This window comes from Scyliorhinus torazame, chromosome 15 (genome assembly GCF_047496885.1).
Source record: "Scyliorhinus torazame isolate Kashiwa2021f chromosome 15, sScyTor2.1, whole genome shotgun sequence".
Lineage (NCBI taxonomy): Eukaryota > Metazoa > Chordata > Chondrichthyes > Carcharhiniformes > Scyliorhinidae > Scyliorhinus > Scyliorhinus torazame.
Window position 1 is genome coordinate 196,945,791 of NC_092721.1, and position 14,048 is coordinate 196,959,838.

A 14,048-nucleotide genomic window follows, 5' to 3' on the forward strand; every position below is an offset into this window, starting at 1 on the left:
GCCAAACAAAGCAAATACATGAGCAAGAGCAGCATAGGGCGTCGTGAATAGTGTTCTTACAGGGAACAGATCAGTCCGAGGGGGAGTCGTTGAGGAGTCTAGTAGCTGTGGGGAAGAAGCTGTTCCTATGTCTGGATGTGCGGGTCTTCAGACTTCTGCACCTTCTGCCTGATGGAAGGGTCTGGAAGAAGGCAAAGCGTGGGTGGGAGGGGTCTCTGACAATGCTGTCTGCCTTCCTGCGGGAGGTGTAGACAGAATCAATGGGAGGCTGGGAAGCTTGTGTGATGCGTTGGGCTGAGTTTAGAATATTGGAATTGACATCCCCCCCCCCCCCACAACCTCAGCACCTTTTTTGAAGGAGGAGAGCTCCAGATTTCCACTACCCTGTGTAGAAATTAGTGTTGAATGACACCACCCCTGAATAGTCTAGCTGCATTCTTAAGGTTGGGCCTTGGAATTTAGAAGGTTACGGGGCGATTTAACTTTTAGAGATATTAAGAGGAGCAGATAGGTTAGGTGCAGGCAAACTATTTTTGCTGGTTGGGGAGTATAGGACTAAGGGGCATTTATTCAGAGACGGACTTATCATGAGTGAAGTTAGAAAACACTTCATACAAAGGCTGCTGAAAGTTTGGAACTCTCTACCGCTATTGATGTTAATTCCATCCTATTGATCCAAAATCAATCATTTTAATTCTGAGATTGATCATTTTTGTTATCCAGCGGTATTAATGGATATGGGGCTTCCCGGATGGGGACAATTGGTTACTCCATGTTACTTGAGGAATATGCGCTCCCCCAATGAGGAGGGGGGGGGGGGGGGGGTCAACCATTAGCGGCACAGCTGTATAAGTAGAGCTAGCCAGTGTGGTACCTGCTAGAGAGAGAACCAACAGTGAACTACTGGCCCTATGTACACATTCTTGTGAATAAAGTTACTTTCTGCTTGACTGCCTGAGGTCTACAAAATAATGAGGGGCATAGATAAGGTAGATAGTCAACATCTTTTCTCAATGGTACAGGAGGCTAAAACTAGAGGGCATAGGTTTAGGGTGAGAGGGGAGAGGTACAAAAGGGTCCAGAGGAGCACTTTTTTCACACAGAAGTGAGTGTCTGGAACGAGCTGCCAGAGACAGTAGTAGAGGCGGGTAGAATTTTGTCTTTTAAAAAGCATTTAGACAGTTAGAATTTACAGTGCAGAAGGAGGCCATTCGGCCCATCGAGTCTGCACCGGCTCTTGGAAAGAGCACCCTACCGAGGCCCACACCACCCTATCCCCATAACCCAGTAACCCCACTCAACCAACCCGAAGGCCAATTTTGGACACTAAGGGCAATTTAGCATGGCCAATCCACCTAACCTGCACGTCTTTGGACTGTGGGAGGAAACCCACGCACACACGGGGAGAACATGCAGACTCCGCACAGACAGTGACCCAAGCCGGGAATCGAACCTGGGACCCTGGAGCTGTGAAGCAATTATGCTAACCACTATGCTACCGTGCTGCACCACAGTTATATGGGTAAGATGGGTATAGAGGGATATGGGCCAATTGCAGGCAATTGGGACCAGCTTAGTGGTAAAAACTGGACGGCATGGACAAGTTGGGCCGAAGGGCCTGTTTTCATGCTGTAAACGTCTATGACTATGAATCTACAAGCTCGTGCTGGATTCTTCCTGGCCCTCACGAAAGAGGCAATGTGTAGTTAGGTTTCTGATCAACCATGATCCCATTGCATGGCAGAAAAGCCTCAAGGGGCGAAACGGCCTCCTCCTGTTTCTACACCCTATTGTTCCGGATTCCTATTCACCAGAGGGATGGTTTCTATCTGCTCCATTATATACCATCATCATTTTCAACATCTCAGTTAGATCACCACTTAATCCACAGGAATACAAGTCTAATCTATGCAACCTGCCAACACTTGCTGTCTAGATTCACAAACAAACAGTGACAACCTAGGCAAAGTATCAATGGGTGATTGACGCTATCCTGCAGAATAAGTCAGTCCCTTTATTAGAATCGAGAAAAAGGGAAGAAAGCACTTTGAGTTATCAATGCCATGCCAAATAACCCCTCTCAAGTCTGATGTTCAATAGTCTCATCAACATTAAACTTTTATGAAATGCCACTGAAGCAGGTAGCAATATAGAAAATGGAAGGTTACAGTTTAAGTGTAATTACTTTTAGCAATTTGACTTTCAAAAGGAATGCAGATAGCAAGGCGTCCGCAGGTACAAAGGAAAGCTGTTACATTGAGGCCGCAGACAGCGGCTTTACAAGGCAGTTTCTTTACAAGGCTGGCCTTGGAAGTCATGGAGAATATGTGACAAAAAGGCACATTAGGAAGATATTTTTCGAAGTAGGATGGTTTATTAGTGGCAGAGCCCTGAAAGGATAGGTTTTCATTCAGGGGTTGCAATGCAACAGATAATCCTTTGGAGCACCAAAATCTAGGCTGGCATTACTGAGGGAGTAGTATTGAGGGAGATCTGCGCTGTCAGAGGTTTCAAAACCCTCCGGGATGGGACCATTTCAAAGGAGGTCAGTGGAATTATCTCCAGTACCCTGGTCAATATTTATCCCTCAACTGACATCACTAAAGGGAATCATCTGGTCGTTATCACATTGCAGTTTATGGGATCTTGCTGTGCACAAATGGTCTGTGAAATTTCCTACATTACAACAGTGACTGCACTCCAAAAGTACCTCATTGGCAATAAAGCCCCGGAGATCATGAAAATGTTATATAAATGCGAGTCTTTCACCTTTTCTTTCCTGTGCATCTTTTGGTTAAGCAAATAAACTAAATCAGTAAACTGAGGGATAAATTAAAATGCAGCTCCATAAATGGACACCATATCAAAGTAAACGGAGTCTCAGAGGGAACTTACAACATTAAAAATGTGATTGAAGGGGTTGTTAAAACACTCGTCCCCAGGATGCCCACCGGGCATGGATTTTCCTGTGTGCTCACTGAGGTGTCACTTGCGCTAATAAGGGTTGTTAAGCTTGGATGGATGTCAAGAAGCATTCCTTTACCAAGAGGATTAGCAGCTGTTGCAATGGGCTGTTGGGAGGAGGTAGAGGCACAGCGAAGAAATGGCTATATGCTATCATTCAGGGAGTTGGATGATGCACTGAGTAGGCCTTCTCTACCTGTACCTATCATAGTCGCTAGTGAGAATGTAACAACAACTTGCATTTGTCCAGCACCTTTAATGCATTAAATGTCCCAAGGTGCATCACAGGAGAGTTATCAAACAATATTTGGCCCTGACCCACATGAGGTAATAGGACTCGCAATCACAGAAATTGGTCAACAAAGAGGGTTTTAGGCAGCTTTGTTGATATGAAAAAGGAAGGGAGCAAGGGGGAGGTTGAGGGAAGGGATTCCAGCACTCAGGCTGTGTGCAGCTGAAGGTACAGCCACCAACACTAAAGTAATTATAATTGGGAATGTGCAAGTGACCAGAATTAGAGGGGTGCAGAGATCGCCAAAGAGAGTCCAAAGATGTGGAGGTTCGGTGCATTGGCTATGCTAAATTTCCCCCTAGGGTGGGGTTGCAGGAATAGGGTGGGGTTTGGGCCTGGGTAGGGTGGTCTTTCAAAGGGTCGGTGCAGACTCGATGGACTGAATGGCCTCCTTCTGCATTGTACGGATTCTATGATCTCGGAGGGTTCTTGGGCCAGAGGAGATTACAGCGATAGGGAGGCTACGGAGAGATTTCAAAACAACCGTGAGAATTTTAAAACTGAGGCATTACGGGGTGGGAGTGGGGGCTAATGTGGATGGGCAAGCACAGGGGGGTTTGGGAGATTAGGGCTTGGAATTCAATCATCAATCCTCTCAGAAGGGAAAGCGGCCGATGGTCATATGGGACTATGGCGACTTAACTTACTTTATTTTACTTTCGGACAAGGCATTAAAGAGAGGACCTATTGGGTCTGAGTAAACAATCCTATTCAAAGGGAGTTTAGAAGAATGAGAGGCGCATATAAAATACTGAAAGGGGTTGAGAAAGTAAACGCTGGCCAAATGTTGCCCCTTGTGGGGCAATCTAGAACGAGAGGTCACAGATATAGGATGAGGCGGTAGATTTAAAACTGAGATGAGGAGGAACTACTTCCGGGTGCCTCCCACAAGTCCCGAAAGACGTGCTTGTTAGGTAATTTGGACATTCTGAATCCTCCCTGTGTCCCCGAACAGGTGCCGGAATGTGGCGACTAGGGGATTTTAACAGTCACTTCATTGCAGTGTTAATGTAAGCCTGCTTGTGACACTAATAAAGATTATTATTTCCGCAGAGGGTGGTGAATTTGTGGAATTCACCGCCCCATTTGCGGTGAAGTCTGAGTCATTAAATGGTTTCAAGAAAGAGATAGATATGTTTCTGTTTTTAAAATTGAGTCAAAGGGATCTGGGGTACGGGTACAAAGGTGGATTTGAGACTAGTAAGTAATCAGCCATTATCTGATTGAATGGCGGGGAAAGCTCGAAGGGCTGAATTGCTTCCTTCTGCTTCGAATTCCTATGTTGCTGATGTCCTATTCAATGTATATCCCTCCAGCACACAATCAAACCAGGGTGACTGGCCATTCCGTTGCTCTTTGTGAGACCATGTTTTGGGCAAATAGGCCATTAACAAAGAAAAAAGCAGGAAACCTATCCAAATATCTCATGAAAACAAACAGACACAAGAAGATTACATTGGCAAGCACATTAAAAATAAATCAGGAGGCGACACTAAGGAATGGGACTGGAGAAACCTCATCCATTGTACATTTATTTAATTGCAGCATCAATGAATTACAATGCAGCATTGAAAACAAAAATGACACTCAATCATGAAGTAATACACAGTCACCAATTCAAAAATAGATTTGCATTAAGGTGAAATGACTTCAGTTGCATTCAGCAGTTTGAGGGTTGATGATTTCATCATCATTTTGGATTGTGTTAAAGCTAACATACCCCGCCGGGGTGTGGAACTGAGTCGCCCATTACCAGAAAACAGGCAGGCAGATGAAGTGCTTGCTGTGTACAATGAACTGCTCTGTGCCATGGCAACAGTCAGGAGTGACGGTGGTGTTGGGTTGGAGGGGTCCTTACAGTTCCCAAACCAGCGAAGAGATTTTTACTTTTTAAAATAAGAACCTGTTCACTATCCAGCTGGTAGGAAGCAGCACTCTCGCCTCGAAGGCAGGAGATTGTGGGTTCAAACCCTGCTCCGGGATTTGAGTGCAACAGTGGTGGAAGAGCTTTGGGAAGCATAGGGCCAAAGTCACCTGTTCCTCCCAGTGGTAAACCACTGTTACACCTGTATTAGGTGATTGTTATAACCTGCCTGCTTACCATTGGCTGGGGACTAATGACAATCCCACAATCCTGTGGGAGTATGAGCTTCCCCAATGGGGGGGGGGGGGGGGGGGGGGGGGGGGGGGGGGGAGAAATCATTAGCAGACTCCCTGTATAAATAAAGCTGGCCAGTGGCCCTCACAAAACTGGCGACGAGGGTTAAAGTGAATAGCTGTCTACACTGCTGAAGCCACCTCCCTGGATTTTTGTTGGATACAGGTTGGAAGTTGTTTTCTATTATACAATGCCTCTGTACGGACGTTTGGATGTTTTTGATGCTGCGCTGGAAAGCTGGAACCAGTACGCACAACGGATGCGTTACTATTTACGGGCAAACAATATCACCGAAAATTAGCACCAGGTTGTCATATTGCTCACCGCCTGCGGCCTGCATACATTTGGGGTGATTAGGAGCCTTACGTACCCAGCTGCGCCGGACACCAAAACGTTTGATGAACTTGTGAATTTAGTGGGGCAATATTTTAACCCAACCCCGTCCACGATAGTCCAGCGTTACCGGTTTAATACCGCTGAGAGGACCCCTGGAGAATCCCTTGCCTACTTTCTATCCAGGCTACGCAGCATTGCGGAGTACTGTGACTATGGTGAGACCTTGTCAGAAATGTTACGCAACCGTTTGGTTTGCGGTATTAACAATGCGGCCACCCAGAGAAAGTTGTTAACTGAGCCAACATTGACTTTTCAACAGGCCATTCAAATAGTATTGTCCTGAGAGAGCACAGAATGAGGAGTGCAGGAGCTACAGGGAATGGAAGTGCATGCCTTGGGGCACAACCCCTTCCGTCCAAAAACATCCCCCCACATTCCTGCGGTACCTTGGGCGAGGCGACGTCCGGATCGACGCCAGTGGCCGTCGAACATTCCTCCCCGAAGGGATCCTTCTCCAGTACCTCCAGAACCAATGGATGAGGAGCCATGTCCATGTCAGACTTGTAGGCACCGAACCCGTCGCGGACGCCGGTGCTGGGGGCGCCAGAGGCGCCGTCGTTCCGACCGAAACTGGGACCAGCCCAGGGGCCGTACCTTCCATGTGAATGAACCTGCGGCGACTACTCCTGAGGACATGGAGACGGAGGACGACTGCCTGAAGCTGCTTTGTGTGGCAGCTCCCCCTGTGGCCCCCATTAAGGTGACAGTATGGGTCATAGAATCATCGAATTTACAGTGCAGAAGGAGACCATTCAGCCCATCGAGTCTGCACCGGCTCCTGGAAAGAACACCCTACCCAAGGTCAACACCTCCACCCTATCTCCATAACCCAGTAACCCCACCCAACACTAAGGGCAATTTTGGACACTAAGGGCAATTTATCACGGCCAATCCACCTAACCTGCACATCTTTGGACTGTGTTGGGAAACCGGAGCACCCGGAGGAAACCCACGCACACACAGGGAGGAGCGGGTCAAGCGGGTCAATGGTCACCCGCTTGAGATGGAGTTGGATACTGGTGCAGCGGTCTCAGTGATCGCCCAGAGGACATTCGACCGCATCAAGCAGGGTATACAGACCCTTACATTAACCAACACACAGGCCAGTTTGGCCACCTACATGGGGGAACCATTGGACATTGCAGGAACTACGATGACCCCTGTTGTTTATGGACGCCAGGAGGGGTGTTTCCCACTTATCGTGGTGCGCGGCCATGGGCCCAGCCTGTTGGGTCGGGACTGGTTGCGCCATTTGCGGTTGCAGTGGCAGCACATCCTCCAAACAATTTCTGGAGGGTTGACTGAGGTGCTAGGACGATACCCAGATGTATTACAGCCTGGTTTGGGGAAAATAAAAGGGGCCGTAGCCCGTATCCAAGTCAAACAAGGAGCCAAGCCGCGCTATTTCCGGGCGCGCCCGGTGCCTTACGCCTTGCTCGAGAAGGTAGAAGGGGAGCTCACTCATTTGGAGACTTTGGGTATTATCAGGCCCGTCCGTTTCGCTGACTGGGCAGCACCAGTTGTACCTGTAATGAAGCCAGATGCCACAGTTCGCTTGTGCGGCGACTATAAACTTAGTGAATACGGCTTCCTGACTCGACCGATATCCAATGCCTCGCATAGAGGATCTCTACGCGAAGCTTGCAGGTGGACTCGTTCACAAAATTAGATATGAGTCACGCCTACCTACAGTTGGAGCTGGACCCTGCCTCCTGACCATATGTAACGATTAATACACACCGGGGCCTGTATGAATATACACGTTTGCCCTTTGGAGTATCCTCTGCCTGCGCTATATTTCAACGCGTTATGGAGGGCATTTTGAGAAGTTTACCGCGTGTTTCTGTCTACTTAGATGACGTTTTGATCACAGGGACGTCGGAGCAGGAACATTTGGAAAATCTGGAGGCTGTCCTTAGACGCTTTTCGGAGGCTGGAGTCTGTTTACGTTGCACAAAGTGCGTCTTTCAGGCAAAGGAAGTAGTCTACCTGGGTTATCGGGTGGACCGCGAAGGTTTGCACCCCGTCGCAGAGAAGGTGCGCACGATTCAACAGGCCCCTGCCCCGACTGACACTTCGCATCTTCGTTCTTTTCTCGGCCTCGTAAACTATTACGGAAAGTTCCTCCCCAATCTGGCAACCAAACTGGCCCCGTTGCACCTTCTGCTAAAGAAAAATCGCACCTGGGTTTGGGGTCAGCCGCAAGAAACCGCTTTCCGGCGGGTAAAACAACAATTGTCGTCGTCTGGGTTACTAACCCACTATGATCCTGGAAAGCCTTTGCTCGTCACATGTGATGCATCCCCATATGATATTGGGGCCGTCCTGTCCCACAAGATGAAGAACGGGGCCGAGCGGCCGATATCTTTCGCCTCCCGCACATTGACTGCAGCGGAAAAAAGTACGCGCAGATCGAGGCAGAGGGCCTGGCCGTGGTCCTTGCGGTGAAACGTTTCCACCAGTACGTGTATGGCCGCCACTTCACTATTGTGACTGATCATAAGCCTCTGCTGGGACTTTTCAGAGAGGATAAGCCAATACCGCCCATTGCTTCCGCACGGATCCAGCGCTGGGCTTTGTTGCTCGCTGCATACGAGTATTCTCTGGAGCACAAACCAGGAACGCAGATAGCGAATGCCGACGCACTGAGCCGATTGCCTTTATTGACCGGCCCCATGTCGACCCCAATGACCGGTGAGGTGGTTGCAACCCTAAATTTTATGGACACCTTGCCTGTCACGGCATCACAGATCCGTGAGTGGACCCAGACGGAGCCAGTCTTGTCAAAGGTTCGGCACATAGTCCTGTATGGTGGGCAGCATAGAGAGCTCCCAGGCGAGTTGTGGGCATTTTCCTCCAAGCTGTCAGAATTCAGCGTGGAAGACGGCATCCTCTTGTGGGGGACGCGTGTGATTGTCCCGGAAAAAGGACAGAAGCTGATACTAAGAGACTTGCACAATGGGCATCCAGGTGTGACCAAAATGAAAATGTTGGCCCGGAGTTATGTCTGGTGGCCAGGCCTCAACACCGACATTGAGAAGGTGGCCCAAAACTGCTCCATTTGCCAGGAGCATCAGAAGCTTCCGCCAGCCACACCCCTACATCACTAGGAATGGCCAGGGCGGCCTTGGGTGCGCTTGCATGTGGATTTCGCCGGCTCTTTTCGAGGATCCATGTTTCTTCTATTAATCGATGCCCAGTCTAAATGGTTAGAGGTGCATAAAATGCTAGGCACATCATCCTGCGCAACAATTAAGAAGATGCGTTTGCCTTTTAGTACGCATGGCCTCCCCGAGGTGCTGGTCACGGATAACGGCACTCCATTCACAAGTGAGGAGTTTGCGAGGTTCATAAAGATGAACGGCATACGCCATTTCCGCCCTTGCCACCCGGCTTCAAATGGGTTGGCGGAGCGCGCAGTGCAGACATTCAAATGAGGCCTAAAGAAGCAGTCTTCCGGGTCAATGGACGAGACTGGCTCGCTTTTTGTTTTCGTATAGGATCACCCCCCATGCGGTGGACTGGGGTAGCTCCCGCAGAACTCCTAATGGGCCAGAGACTTTGCACCCGCCTTAGCATGGTTTTCCCGGACATTGGCGCAAAAGTACGCCGCACACAAGAACGGCAGGGACATGGTTTTTCTCGGCATCGGCCGATTCGGCAGTTTGCGCCCGGTGACCCAGTGTTCGTTCGGAATTTTGCTGGTGGTGCCCAGTGGGTCCCTGGTGTAATCTTTTGTCAAACCTATATCTTACCAGGTGCAAGCCCAGGGTCGTCTCCAGCTCAAACATGTAGACCACGTTCGGTCCAGAAGTCTATCCCTTCCAAAGATTCCCCGCCCCCGGAGCTCATTTCTACAGCCACAGAGACCAGAGACAATGGAAAGTAGTCCTCACAATCTTCCTCTGGTGCCTCACTCAAAGCCTGCGCAGGTCGTTACATAACCGCGTGGAGATAGAGACGCCGAGATGACGGAGGCAGCAGACTCTTGACTCCGAGATGGAGACAGAGTACACATCAGAGGGGGAATCCTCGGGCCCAAGGGCCGTGGATGTACAACTGTTACACTTTTCATCACGGAAGCGCCGGTCTCGCTCTCATTACACGCCACCCGATCCAGCGCCTCGTGCAAATGGTGTCCGGCCTGCGGCAAAACGAGTCCGACGCCCTCCTTCGCCAGGGTCTTCAGTGGATTCCTTGGACTGGGGGGGGGGGGGGGGTGGGCGGAGAGAATGTTATAACCTGCCTGCTTACCATTGGCTGGAGACTAATGACAATCCCACAATCCTGTGGGAGTATGAGCTTCCCCTATGAGGGGGGGCGGAGAAATCATTAGCAGACTCCCTGTATAAATAAAGTGGCCAGTTTGGAACCAGCAGGAAGGAGTGAGCAGCAAGTGAAGTTGCTGTTGTGTATATATGTGTTATTGTAAATAAAGGTTATTTCTTTGTATCCTTAAAACTCGTGCTGGATTCTTCGTGGCCCTCACAAAAGTGATGTAAGGTAGGACCTGTACTACAGGTTCGCGGGTAGCCCCTGCCTGCTGGCTCCGCCCAGTAGGAGGAGTATAAATATGTGTGTCCTCTATTCAGCAGCCATTTCGCCAGCTGCTGTGGGAGGCCACACATCTTACTGCAATAAAGCCACAGTTGTATCCAACCTGAGTCTTTGTACAATTGATCGTGCATCACTCCCTAGCACACGATACTTACAAGTCATGTCCCAAATTCCGTATACATTGTAACCCAACAGTTTATTTTCTGAAAGAAATCTGTCTACATATGAATGACATTAATACAATCTTTCTTCACCATCTCCCTTGGGAGATGATTCCACAGATGGACCCTTCGCTAACTGAAATATTGCTTCCACGGATTAGTTTTGAATTCACCTTCCTTCAAGTTCAGACCATGTCCTCTGGTTCTACTGTCCTGGACAAGGTGAAGTAGCTGGTCATGGCCTATGGTATCTCGATCTGTCAGCATCCATAATATAGCAATCGTATCAACCTCTTAACTTGCTCTTTTCTGGTGAGAAAATGTCAATTTACACAATCGCCCCTCGCAATACATGTCTTCAATCGTTCTGTTTCCGTCCTTTTGTATCCATTCAATATCCTTTGTGTACTATGGGGACCAGAATGCTACACAGTATTCTAAATGCGTCACACCAATGATTTCTAAAGCATTGGGACTACCTCACCACTTCACCTCAATATTAATCTTTTAACGTGTCCAGATTTTACTCACTACTGCTGAGCATTGCTGCGATGGTTCAAGTTCTTGTCAATCAGGTCTCTCTCATTTCCGCACACATTATTATCTTTCCAATTAACTAGAAGTGGATGTCCTGTGGCACAATGGGTAGCTTCCCTGCCTCTAAGCCAGAAGCTCTGGGCTCGAGTTGCACTCCGGGCCTTGATGGTCAAGGAAGCTGCGTTCACACCACCTCCAAACGTCAACTTATGAGTCATTCAAAGATATGCAGGTGGTGAGAGCAGGAGAGATTCCTGGTCAGCCACGTGATGGAAGAAAATTGGTGTCTCTACCATCGCTATGCTTGGTAAACAACACAAATAGGTGGCTACAACGTACGTACAAGAGCATGTTGCCTCAAAAAGTGGGGCTCCTTGGAGGCTTGTTTGACTCAGTTGACTGGACTGCCGGTGTGGTGCCAACAGCATGGGGTTTGATCTTGGTTTTGGCTGGGGTGGATTTGGGATCTGTGTCCTTGCCCTCGCCGTGGAGCTGCTGGTCAGACCTGCCCAATGAGGCAGAGAACCAAAGAAGAACTAATAGTCCCTCCCTGGACTTTTTTCCCCCATTTGAAGCATTTTGCATTTCTCTACACCTTCCCAATTCGCAACTACATCCAAAACCTCCCATAGCTTATCCCGTTCAGCTTTCACGTCTACCGCCACTTTGTAACCAGAAATTAACACAAAATTCTCCAATTCATCAATGACCAATAACTTCAGTCCTGAAGGAAAACATTTTATGAGTATTTTGTTGTGGAATCAACAAGGGACTGTCAGTACTATAGTCCTGTGTCAGTGTTTACATCAAGTATCCACAGGTCAGACACAGCACACATTGGAGAAAAGGGCATTGAACTTTCGGCTAGCCACCCAGGCATGTTATAAAACAACAGCTTCCATGTCTATTGCACCTTTAAAATAGAAACGGACCCATTTTTACTTTGATCGAGTACGATGGAAAGGTGAATTGGGAGGTTTCTATAATGAGCGATGGCAGCACGGTAGCACAGTGGTTAGCACTGCTGCTTCACAGCACCGGGGTCCCAGGTTCGATTCCCGGCTTGGGTCACTATCTGTGCGGAGTCTGCACGTTCTCCCCGTGTCTGCGTGGGTTTCCTCCGGGTGCTCCGATTTCCTCCCACAAGACCCGAAAGACGTGCTTGTTAGGTAATTTGGACATTCTGAATTCTCCCTAAGTGTACCCGAACAGGCGCCGGAGTGCGGAGACTAGGGGATTTTCACAGTAACGTCACTGAAGTATTAATGTAAGCCTACTTGTGACAATAAAGATTATTATCTGCCAGCTTCACCCAGTCAGCAAAATGCAAATCCACCTCAAGACGTAGTTTTCTCTACGTGACCGCGACAGTACGCATGATCCTTAATCAGAAAAGCATGACATTTCCAATTTCCAACTGGGCTAACACTGTCCAATCTCGACCACACGTAGCATCCTTGTAGGCAAATTGAAGTATTTCATGTGTGTGTGTATGGGCTGGATCACAGCCCAGATCCTAGAGATAAAAGTACATGACTCTAATACAGAGCACTGGCGGATCAGTTTTAAATCTGACACTAACAACTGCAGTGGCAGATTTAATCTCGGCATTTTCATTCATGGTTGGAGCTCAGTAAGTCTCTTCTGGTATTATCACGTATCTCACTGCTTTCCTTGCTCATTTTAAAGTAGGTGCACAAGGGTAGAAGCAATTCAGAAAAAATACGTTTAAATAATTACAATGAGTATTTTCACTGGGGAAGAAGTATAAGCATATAATAAGGTTGTTTTAAACAAGGCCACTTAATTTGTTTAAAAAGATACACAGTCTCAAAAACACCAAAAGAAACCTCAACATCCCATCTAATAAAAACAAGAGTTTGACTGATTGTCTTAATATTCTGATTTTATCGATGTGCAGCAGTGTTCAGACAGGCTCGTAAAATGAAGGCAGTTATTCAAAATAGCTTTTATTCCATAGAAAGCGTGTAGCATCATTGAAGCCTTTGTGATACAAAGACTCCATCGTCACTTGGCTGGGTGGGAACAGCGCCTGATTCAGCCTCACGAAATTTGCAATGGACAGCTGTAATTCAAATTGGGGAGGGCGATGAGAGAGAAAGAAAAAAGGGAGAGATTATTACAAAATTGCGTAATGTTAAAATGCAGCGCTTAAGAATTGTTTCCCTGTTTATTAAAATAAGCAACCCTGATGGGCAGCTAATCTTACACTGTCCAAGCATTGCAGGCAAGGAATGGAACGTTTGCACTCAATAAAGGCAGCATAATTCACATAAAAGGGAAATAGAACAATAGAATAGCTACAGCACACAAGGTGGCTTTTGGGCCAGTCGGGTCTCTGCTGGCCTCTGGAGGAATAATGCACTCAGATGCAATTCCCCAGCCTTTTACCCATACGCCTGCACATTCCTCCTTTTCATATAACAATCTAATTCCCTCCTGAATGCCTTGATTGAACCTGGCTCAGGCAATGCACTCCAGATTCTAACCACTCAAATCTGTGCCTTCCAGTTCTTGGGTCTTTCCACCAGTGGTCCTCCCTATCCACACTGTCCAGACCCCTCATGATGTTGAACACCTCTATCAAATCTTCCCTCAACCTTTTCTTCTCCCAGGTCCAACTTCGCCAATCCTTCCACGTACCTTAAGGTCCTCATCCCTGGAACTATTCTCATGAATCTTTTCTGCATCCTCTCTAATGCTTTCACATACTTCCCAGAACTAGATGCAATGGTCCAGTTGAGGCCAAACCAGTGTTTTTAAAAGGTTCAACATAACTTCCTTGCTTTTGTACCCTATGCCTGCATTGATAAAGCCCAGGGTGCCATATGCTTTACTAAATGTGCAGTCAACCTGTGACCTTCAATGATTTATGCACATATAAACTCAGGTCCCTCTCACTCCCCCTTTAGAATTGTACCCTTTTATATTGGAAATAAATGAGTTGGGGGAGGGGGGGAGG

At 47.9% G+C, this 14,048-nt stretch overlaps 1 protein-coding gene across 2 annotated transcripts in view; it reads right to left on the reverse strand.

Moving 5' to 3' along the window:
* Positions 1-10,544: 10,544 nt before the first annotated feature.
* The window catches only part of pnpla4 (patatin-like phospholipase domain containing 4), a 65,694-nt gene continuing 62,190 nt past the window's right edge, over positions 10,545-14,048 (reverse strand). For both annotated transcript variants that reach the window (XM_072477370.1, XM_072477369.1), the window contains one exon: positions 10,545-13,151. In XM_072477370.1, the coding sequence (XP_072333471.1) occupies positions 13,020-13,151 (132 nt within the window). In that variant the 3' untranslated portion in view covers positions 10,545-13,019. The remainder of the gene's footprint in view (positions 13,152-14,048) is intronic.